The sequence below is a fragment of the Festucalex cinctus genome, chromosome 12 (genome assembly GCF_051991245.1).
Source record: "Festucalex cinctus isolate MCC-2025b chromosome 12, RoL_Fcin_1.0, whole genome shotgun sequence".
NCBI classification, from domain to species: domain Eukaryota; kingdom Metazoa; phylum Chordata; class Actinopteri; order Syngnathiformes; family Syngnathidae; genus Festucalex; species Festucalex cinctus.
In genome coordinates, this window is record NC_135422.1 from 22,518,105 (window position 1) to 22,529,054 (window position 10,950).

The 10,950-nt window shown below is 49.9% G+C and overlaps 1 protein-coding gene across 2 annotated transcripts in view; it reads left to right on the forward strand.

Annotated features, from left to right (window-relative positions):
* Positions 1-8,471: 8,471 nt before the first annotated feature.
* The window catches only part of gphna (gephyrin a), a 45,871-nt gene continuing 43,392 nt past the window's right edge, over positions 8,472-10,950 (forward strand). Inside the window, exon 1 of one of the 2 annotated variants that reach the window (XM_077538467.1) lies at positions 8,472-8,638. In XM_077538467.1, the coding sequence (XP_077394593.1) occupies positions 8,575-8,638 (64 nt within the window). In that variant the 5' untranslated portion in view covers positions 8,472-8,574. The remainder of the gene's footprint in view (positions 8,639-10,950) is intronic. The other variant, XM_077538466.1, reaches the window with a different exon arrangement.

Sequence of the window (10,950 nt, forward strand, 5' to 3'; positions counted from 1 at the left end):
ATCCGGACCTACGGCACTAAGACAGAATGTGTCTTTGGTGTGCCCTCCAGCCAATACCTCGGCCACCTCATCAACGAGGACGGCGCCACCCCACTCCCGGCAAAAGTGGAAGCTGTTGCCGCTTTTCCTCGACCCCGGACGGCCCAGGGTCTTCGGGAGTTCCTCGGGATGGTGACTTTTTACCACAGGTTCTTCCGCCTCTTCCGCTTCATCCTGGAGGGCCGTGAGTTCACGGTCTTCGTCGATCACATGCCGCTCGCCTTCTCCATGTCGAAGTTGTCCGAGCCGTGGTACGCGCGGCAACAGCGACAGCGCCTTGTGGACCGTGTGGGATCCCTTCCAGTTGTTCCTGCATCCCCGCCAGTTGGTGCGCGGGACTGTTCTGGTGTTTCTGCTGTGTCCCTCCCGCCCTCGCTCCCTGGGTCCTGTACCCGCAGGGGTCGGGCAGTTTTGCCGCCCCGTCATCCGGAGTTTGATTGTGGGTGAATTCTGGGGGGGCTTGTGTAGTGATTAGAACATAATTCACCCACGGAACGTTGGGACGAAGGGGGAGTTTGTTGGGATGAAAGGATGAAAGGATGAAGGGATGAAGGAGCAGAATGTTGGTAGGTCTGTGAGCCTCGCGCAGAGTGAGTTGTTGTTGCTGTTAAACGATGAGAAGCTGATATCAATAAACCGCCGGTCTTTGGCTCCGGACTTCAACACTCTGCCTCCGACTCCCGTCATGGCTCACTACAATTATCCATCCATCCATCCATCCATTTTCTTGACCGCTTATTCCTCACAAGGGTCGCGGGGGGTGCTGGCGACTATCTCAGCTGGTTCTGGGCAGTAGGCAGGGGACACCCTGGACTAGTTGCCAGCCAATCGCAGGGCACACAGAGGCGAACAACCATCCATATGCACAAGCACAACCTAGGGACAATCCGGAGCGCCCAATTAACCTGCCATGCATGTCTTTGGAATGTGGGAGGAGACCGGAGTACCCAGAGAAGACCCACGCAGGCACTGGGAGAACATGCAAACTTCACCCAGGAAGGCCGGAGCCTGGACTCGAAGCCTGGAGTCCTCAGAACTGGGAGGCGGACGTGCTTATTATTATTGACGGTTTAAAAGATGTTTCACTATAACACTGTCAGGAGCTATGAAGTGTGGTGGTGGACCCAAATGCAGGAGGCGGACGAGTCAGGGAGGCAGAGGTGCGAAAAAAAAAAAAAAAGAGTAAATTTAATCCAACAAAAACTAAAGTTGCCAACAGGGCTTGGTGACGAAGAATAACAAAAATACCAAAGGGAAAAACTATACAGGAGCAGACTAAACTATGGCAGCATGGACGTGGGGAAACAAGAATAATGAACCGACAAACACTGAAACGAAAACCGATAACTAAGTACACACACTAATTACACACGACGAGACACAGCTGGGCAAGACACAAGTGGAAGGGGGTGCTGATTGGTTGGCACATGAGGAAGGGCAGGCAAACACGGAAAGGCTTAACGAGACTAGGGAAGACCAGGAAATCAGAACATAAACATGACAAACTAAAAACCCAACAAAAACAAAGCAAAACCCACCCTAAACAGAACCAAAACATGACAGTACCCCCCCTTCAAGGGACAGCTCCCAGATGTCCCACAAGGTCCACAAATAACAAAAACAGGCGGGAGGGTGCACGGCCCACTACCTGGAGCAGTCCAAAATACAACAGAAAATGCCAAAACCAGAGGTGCCCAGACGAGGAGTGCCCAGATGGGCCAGTCAGGTGGGCGTCCCGGACGCCAGACGAGGAGTGCCCAGAGGGGCCAGTCAGGTGGGCGTCCCGGACGCCAGACGAGAGAGTTCCGTCGGAGCCGGTCAGGAGGGCGTCCCCGACGCCCGACGAGGAGAGCCCGGTGGGGCCAGTCAGGAGGGCGTCCTCGACGCCCGACGAGGAGAGCCCGGCGGGGCCAGTCAGGAGGGCGTCCTCGACGCCCGACGAGGAGGGCCCGGCGGGGCCAGTCAGGAGGGCGTCCTCGACGCCCGACGAGGAGGGCCCGGCGGGGCCAGTCAGGAGGGCGTCTCCGACGCCCGACGAGGAGGGCCCGGCGGGGCCGGTCAGGAGGGCGTCCTCGACGCCCGATGAGAAGGACCCGGCGGGGCCAGTCAGGAGGGCGTCCCTGACGCCAGACGAGGAGCAGGAGGCGACGGCCTCAAGCCGTTCGCCGCCAGGGTAGAAGCTGGCGGAGGCGGCCGCTGGTCGGGCGCCGCCGGAACTGGTGCAGGCGAAGGCGGCCGCTGGCCGGGCGCCGCCGGAACTGGTGCAGGCGAAGGCGGCCGCTGGCCGGGCGCCGCCGGAACTGGTGCAGGCGATGGCGGCCGCTGGCCGGGCGCCGCCGGAACTGGTGCAGGTGATGGCCGGGCGCCGCCGGAACTGGTGGTGGAGATGGCGGCCGCTGGCCGGGCGCCGCCGGAACTGGTGCAGGCGATGGCGGCCGCTGGCCGGGCGCTGCCGGAACTGGTGGTGGAGATGGCGGCCGCTGGCCGGGCGCCGCCGGAACTGGTGCAGGCGATGGCGGCCGCTGGCCGGGCGCCGCCGGAACTGGTGCAGGCGAAGGCGGCCGCTGGCCGGGCGCCGCCGGAACTGGTGCAGGCGAAGGCGGCCGCTGGCCGGGCGCCGCCGGAACTGGTGCAGGCGAAGGCGGCCGGTGGCCGGGCGCCGCCGGAACAGGTGGTGGAGAAGGCGGCCGCTGGCCGGGCGCCGCCGGAACTGGTGCAGGCGAAGGCGGCCGGTGGCCGGGCGCCGCCGGAACAGGTGGTGGAGAAGGCGGCCGCTGGCCGGGCGCCGCCGGTCGAGGAGCAGGAGGCGTGACGGGGAACGTGAAAACAAAAAACTATAAAAGCTATCACTCGCACTCCAACCAAAATCAGTGTGCTCACTCACTTCACATTCATCCTCTAAATCTGAATCAAAATCTAACTCGGGAACGTGGTCAACAAAAACGTGGGGTGACAAAATTGTGTCATAAGGAAGTGCCCGGGGAGACTTACTAGGTGAACAAAAAACTGGTGTCCAAATCAGAATGGTTTAACTCGGTGTCTGTGAGCTCCAAATCAGAATCACTTAAATAACTGTAAAAGGAATCACAAGGTGGTGAACTGGGTAAATAAGCTTTAACAGGTGAGGGGGACACGGAGACACAAGTCCCAGAAGAGAAAGCTGAACCTACACAGAGGGAACGGGATTGGTCAACAGGCTGATGGCGTCTGGGAGCTGGCCGACGTCGTGCCGGTCGGCACCGGATGCTCCCTGCTGGGTCCTTTCGCTTCAGTTCTGGTCGGTTCATTCTGTCAGGAGCTATGAAGTGTGGTGGTGGACCCAAATGCAGGAGGCGGACGAGTCAGGGAGGCAGAGGTGCGAAAAAAGGAGTAAATTTAATCCAACAAAAACTAAAGTTGCCAACAGGGCTTGGTGACTAAGAATAACAAAAATACCAAAGGGGACACCCTGGACTAGTTGCCAGCCAATCGCAGGACACAGAGACAAACAACCATCTTGATATGTACAATATTAAGTTAATTTAAAACGAAAGAAAGGTTGGAATGGAGAAGAAAAGAGCTGTATTTCATCGAGCAGATAAGCCACTATGAGCCAGTACTAATTTGGGGTCAATAGGTCACATGACCTAGAAGCTATTGAGCAGAAATGCTAATATGTGGGGTGGGGGTGCTTCCGAGGTGCGACATAAAAAAAAAGAAAAAAAAGAAATGGAGTACATGTCCTTGGGATGATGACTTGAGTGAGGCATGCGCGTGGGGAATTTTCGTGCTTTTAAGCACTGCCTACTGGCGGTTAAGAGGGACGAAATAGAGCCACGAATGAGATCAGTATTTTCGTTTTAATAATAAGCAGCACACTGAATTCCAGCTTCTGGAAGCTACCGTACAACCGGAATCTACCTTGACTCGAAATTGATACTGTTTTCCATGAAGTTTCATTATTAGTCACATTCAGAGCCAAACAGTAGTACTAGTCAGGAAAGCTGAGAATGTTTAAAAAAACAAACAAACAAACAAACAAAAAAACAATGTTGGCGAGAAGCCAAAAACAAACAAAAAAAACGAGCAAAATTGACTGAGGTGAGGATGCATGTCCAGACTCTGCTAAGTCACCATAGCAGGTTAGCTTCTCCATGTTCACCCCGTCGATTTGACGAGCTGCGCGATTTCGTTCTATATCTTCACTCAGGGGGCAGCACGGTGAATGAGTGGTTAGCACATCAGCCTCCCATTACTGAGGATGCAAGATCGAGTCCAGGCTCCGGCTTTCCTGGGTGGAGTTTGCATGTTCTCCCCGTGCCTGCGTGGGTCTTCTCCGAGCACTCCGGTCTTCTTCCACGTTCCAAAGACATGCATGGCAGGTTAATTGTGTGCTCCAATTGTCCCGAGGTGTGCTTGTGTGTGTGGATCGCTGTTTATCTCTGTGTGCCCCGCGATTGGCTGGAAACCAGTTCAGGGTGCACCCTGCCTACTGCCCGAAACCGGCTGTGATAGGCTCCAGCAACCCGCGACCCTTGTGAGGAATAAGCAGTTGAGAAAATGGATGGATGAATGAATCTTCACTCAGAAGGATTTGGATGGACCTAATACACTCAGTTTGGAGGAGGATGAGGAGCTTCCAGCAGGTGATGTAGAACCCACAAGAGAGAACACTGAGTTTAATAGCTTACCAGTCTGATGTATTTATACCTCTACTCCATCTGTTTAGACAAGCCTACACACTCTGACCATAAAGGCATCATCTTTTCTTAATTTTTCATTTTATTTTACCTTATGTTGTTCTTAACATTGTATTTGTATGTTTTTGTGGCCGTATGTGTTAGACACTCAGGTGAAGAGAGGGACGGAGCTGTCAACTGATCACCACCTGGTGGTGTGTTGGCTCCGATGGTGGGGAAGGTGTCGGTCCGACCTGGCAGACCCATAAGTATTGTGAGGGTCTGCTGGGAACGTCTGGCAGAATCCCGTCAGAAAGAGTTTCAATGCCCACCTCCGGCAGAGCTTCTCCCTTGTCCCGGGGGACATTGAGTCCCAGTGGACCATGTTCTGCGCCTCCATTGTTGAGGCAGCCAACCGGAGCTGTGGCCGTAAGGTGGTCGGTGCCTGTCGCAGCGGCAATCCCCGAACCCGCTGGCGGACACCAGCGGTAAGGGATGCCGTCAAGCTGAAGAAGAAGTCCTATTGGGCCTTTTTGGCCTGTGGGACTCCGGAGGCAGCTGACAGATACCGGCTGGCCAAGCGGAACGCGGTTTTGGTGGTTGCTGAGGCAAAAACTCCGACACGGAAGGAGTTTGGTGAAGCCATGGAAAAACGACTTCCGGACGGCTTTGAGAAAATTCTGGTCCACCGTCCGGCGTCTCAGGTGAGGAAAGCAGTGCACCATTAACACTGTGTATAGTGGAGATGGGGTGCTGCTGACCTCAACTCGGGATGTTGGGAGTCGGTGGGGAGAATACTTCGAAGACCTCCTCAATTCCACCGACACGTCTTCCTTTGAGGAAGCAGAGTCCGGGGACTCTCTTATCTAAGCAGGTGGGCTCTCCTATCTCTGGGGTCGAAGTCACCGAGGTGGTTGGAAAGCTCCTCGGTGGCACAGCCCCGGGGGTGGATGAGATCCGCCCGGAGTTCCTAAAGGCTCTGGACGTTGTGGGGCTGTCATGGTTGACACGCCTGTACAACATCGCGTGGACATCGGGGACAGTGCCTCTGGAGTGGCAGACCGGGGTGGTTGTCCCCCTTTTTAAGAAGGGGAACCGGAGGGTGTGCTCTAAATATCGAGGGATCACACTCCTCAGCCTCCCTGGTAAGGTCTATTCAGGGGTGCTGGAGAGGAGGGTCCGTCGGGAAGTCGAATCTCGGATTCAGGAGGAGCAGTGTGGTTTTCGTCCTGGCCGTGGAAAAGTGGACCAGCTCTATACCCTCGGCAGGATCCTCGAGGGTGCGTGGGAGTTCGCTAATCCAGTCCACATGTGTTTTATGGACGTGGTAAAGGCGTGACCGTGTCCCTTGGGGAGTCCTTTGGGGGGGTGCTTCGGGAGTGTGGGGTACCGAGCCCCCTTATATGGGCTGTTCGGTCCCTGTACAACCGGTGTCACTTTGGTCCGCATCGCCGGCAGTAAGTCAAATTCATTTTCAGTGAAGGTTGGACTACGCCAAGGCTGCCCTTTGTCACCGATTCTCTTCATAACTTTTATGGACCGAATTTCAAGGCGCCTCCGAGGCGTCGTGGGACTCCAGTTTGGTGGCCTCAGCATTGCGTCTCTGCTTTTTGCAGATGATGTGGTGCTGTTGGCTTCATCAAGCCGTGACCTCCAACTCTCGTTGGAGCGGTTCGCAGCCGAGTGTGAAGTGGTTGGGATGAAGATCAGCACCTCCAAATCCGAGACCATGGTCCTCAGTCGGAAAAGGGTGGAGTGTCGGTTCAGGGATGAGATCCTGCCACGAGTGGAGGAGTTCAAGTATCTTGGGGTTTTGTTCACGAGTGAGTGCAGGATGGAGCGGATTGGTGCAGCGTCTGCAGTGATGCGGACTCTGTATCGGTCCGTCGTGGTGAAGAAGGAGCTGAGTTGAAAGGCGAAGCTCTCGATTTACCGGTCGATCTACGTTCCCACCCTCACCTATGTTCATGAGCTGTGGGTCGTGATCGAAAGAACATAAATACTGTAGAGATAGTCATATACAATTATTTAGCTGTTTATCAATACTACATACATATTTATAGCCTGCAATAATGTGTATATACTGTTTGGATCTTATTTTTAAAATATATAATTTATTCTTGCTAAAGCACTTCTGGATGGATGCAAACTGCATTTCGTTGTTCTGAACTTGTGACAGTGCAATGACAATAAAGTTGAATTCTAATTCTAATTCTAAGATCCCGGATACAAGCGGCCGAAATGAGTTTCCTCCACAGGGTGTCTGGGCTCTCCCTTAGAGAAGGGTGAGAAGCTCGGTCATCCGGGAGGGACTCAGAGTCGAGCTGCTGCTCCTCCTCGTCGAGAGGAACCAGTTGAGGTGGCTCGGGCATCTGGTTCGGATGCCTCCTGGAAGGCGTCCAGGGATGTCCCACCGGCCGGAGGCCACAGGGACGACCCAGGACACGCTGGAAAGACTATGTCTCTCGGCTGGCCTGGGAACGCCTTGGGGTCCCGCCGGAGGAGCTGGTTGAAGTGGCCGGGGAGAGGGAATTCTGGGCTTCCCTGCTAAAGCTGCTGCCCCCGCGACCCGACCCTGGATAAGTGGTACATGATGGATGGACAGCTGGATGGATGGATGTTTTTAACTGCGCCTAGAAATAAAATATTATTATAATTATAAATAGTGTTGTTCCGATACCATTTTTTGGCCCCCGTTACCGATACCCAGCTTTGCAGTATCGGCCTATACCGATACCATACGATACCTAAGTTTTTTTTTCCCTCAACATGAAAAAGCTGTCCTGCCATTGGTTCAGAGCATTCAAGGGCCAATAGGATGTCTTAGATCGGCATGCAGTGAACATGTCACATATCAGTGAATGTCGTGCACAAGCAAGACACAAGATGCTGCATCCAAAATCCCATATTAGCGTTGGAATTAATGGTATCGGCATGCTACTTGTGAGTAGTCATCGATACCGATACCACTGTTTTAATGCAGTATCGGCGCCTCTGCCGATACCAGTATCGGTATCGGAACAACACTAATTATTAACATTATTATTAATAATATTATTATAGTTTACAACTGTAAAATGACTATTATTACACAGTCATAAAGTATAATATTCCCCAAATTAGAAATGAGGAATCCACGATAATTGGTTTTTGGAACAAGTACTTATATTTATCAAAAAATACTAAACGACACATACTGAACATAGTGGTGTGAAGATCATGTGATAGTCATGTGAGTCTGAAAGGCAGTGGCTTCTCCAAAATGATGGTAGGTTATTGCTTAATTTTGGCAAGAAATTTTAATTTAGTTTTAGTTATAGTCTTTTGACTAAAATTAATTATAGTTTTAGTCAGAATTTAGTCATCTGGTTGTATTTTAGTTTGAATCCAATTGTGGTCTATAAAAATAAAGAGCAGTTTTAGTCGACGAAATAAAGAGCAATATAGTAGACTAAATTGACGATTTAGTCGATGTTTTCCTTCAGCATACATTTCAACTTTTATACAGAAAATGATAACACACCTATTTGTAACTGTAGCTTAATACGCAAGACACATTTAACAACGGCGTCTTTATTAAACTTTGTTTTAATGAAACATGTTGAACTGACAAAAATATGCCGTCTTAAAACTTAGTTTTCACCTAATTTGGTAACCTGGTAACCTGCATAACTTGTGGTTTTTCGGATGGCACCTAATCTTATTTTTATTCCAGCTAAAAATACAATTAGAGCAATTTCAAACCTAAGTGTACATACGTGCGTGTACATGCACACGCGCCAGCACGCGCAGGCAGTCGTCCTCCAGAGGTGCAGCAAACGCTCCACACCACTGTTTCTATATCTGTGCTGTCACAGTGCAGACAGCGGTTGTAAACATGGCGACGGACGGGATGGTGCTCACCAACCACGACCATCAGACCCGAGTGGGAATTTTGACAGGTAAGAAAGTGTTTGAGGAAGCGTGATTAAGTGCCCTTAAATTATACTGGCATGTGTCGTCTACGCGTCGTTTGCCGCTGCTCGACGGTGTCACGAAACTAGCTGTTTTCACTGCAGAGCTAGCCGTGGTTAGCCAGCATGCTAACCGGTTCCGTTTACTGTCATTGGTCTACGTTAGCAGCTAGCCGTTTGACAGCCTAGGTCAGACAGATGTTGAAAACGTTCTGAACGACGGTCGTGCTGTTCTGTATTTATGTTTGTAATGCATTTAGTCGACGTGGAAGGTAAATACTTTATACCACATCCAACACCATTTTAGATACATTCACGCTACTATGGCGAGATATTTTAATCAGCGCCAAGCGAAAGAAGGACTGTAGACGTTTGGGAAATACTTTCACAATTAGGGGTTATCTCCCCCCCACCAGCCAGCCTTACAATAAGTCTCAACATAAATGAATGCTTTTATTTTGAAGATAAATGCTCCATTTCCTGTGGGGCTCTATTGCCGTTGCTATCTTGATGCTGGGAAGTGGTATAATTTCTAGCAGCGTAACGACTATGCAACACACCAAGCCTACGAGCTGCATTATTCATGTTTTTTTTTTTTTTTTTTTTTTTTGTCGTGTGTGTGTGCAGATTTGTTGCCTGCTTTTATGGGTGTATTTCGTTCTCATGGCTACGCTGTCACTTTGACAGACATTTCGTCTGTTCTGTATGCCTGTGTAACCTTTTCTTGAAATAATTTCATATGTTAATCATAAATGGTGCGCTTACAAATTTAATTAGCAGGCAAGAGCCGTCACCAGGGCAAAATGAATTCTCTTCTGCAGGTTATTTGGCAGCTTCACCAATTCGTGTAGCCGATGTTTTCCTTAGAGTCGTGAAGAGGAGGAAAGGGACTAGCGGGGAGTCGTGCGGCAGTCACCAGTAGGCCTACTGCCTTCTCTCCAAGGCGGGAGGAGACGTGCTTAAAATGCTCAAAGAGGATGCAAGCCAGAGGCTGACTGAGAAAGCTGTTGTAGTGATTTTGACGAGGTAGCGTTTTGTATGCAAAACCCTGCTGACCGGAGTGTTCAAGCTCACACCCTCTTGTCATATCAGTTCAGTTAATGACCCAACCATAACATAAATTAAATAGACTTAAAGAAACGGAAGAATTTAAGTTCTCAGGTGCTTAGCCAGGGTTTGGGTTTCCTTTGAAAATACTTTGCGCCCCAACACTTCAAATCTGTAAATATTACTGTGTAGGGCTCCTGTTAGCGATGGTCACTTAGAATTTTCTTCCAGAACCTGGCCCCATCCTAGTTTTTGACCAAAGAGTCTAACCTGTATTGAGAGCTGAAATATTTTGGCATCTCTGAAGTCTCATCCTCATCTTCAGTTTGCAACGGTTCCTTTCCTATGGTGGCGACATGACCCAAATTTGTACGCAAGGCAGAACACGCAGTAGTTCATTGCTTGCTCTCCGGTGCTAATACAACAGTAAAGTCAATGTTACAGTAAACATTTCTATGAAAAACACTTCAAGGTCATAAATATAAAACAAAATGAAAACCACCTGCAGTGTGAAAAGGCTGTTGTGAGTGATGTCATACAAGATGATGTTTAGTTTGGTTTGATGTGACTGCCATTTTCATGGCATACACACAAAAAAGCAAACCAAGACTGCTGAAAGAGGTGGGTCTCAGTCCACCTGCAAGGGAACTCTGACTGAACTGTGGTTTAGCCTACCACCAATGGATTACATGAGACATCAAGATTTTTTATTTTTTTTGCAACACTCCAAAGAGCTACTAAATAATTACAACAAGGGGTGCTACTGCTATTCTTATTGTTGTTACCCACTTGAGGGAAACATGGTAGATTCATAGTAATCAGTCCACACCAAGGAGGTTTAAGTGTGTAGAACACAGGTAACAGGTTTATGTTCACTGTACAGCAATGAAGTTCCGCTGAAGTTGTTTTCAAAGTGCTTTATAAATAAAGTTGACTTGGGTAACAGTTTTATTTGGCTCACATTGAAAATGCTTTGTAGTATGTAAGGTTTAGGGTTTGTGTGGTAGGGTGAAAAAGGCCAGAGGTCAATGAAATTCACACCTTTGTGAATGCTGGGATTCCACAATAATGTTTTACGTTTACAGGTGGTGGTCAGAGAATTCAAATGTTGAACAAAAGTCTGTCCCCATCAAAAAAAAAAGAAAAAAAAAAAAAAGTAAAACCTGCATGTTCATTAGTGCACTACAAAGTGAAACATGTCAAGCCTTTGTTTTAATTTTGATGGTTAAAAAAATAAATAAATCCAGTATTTA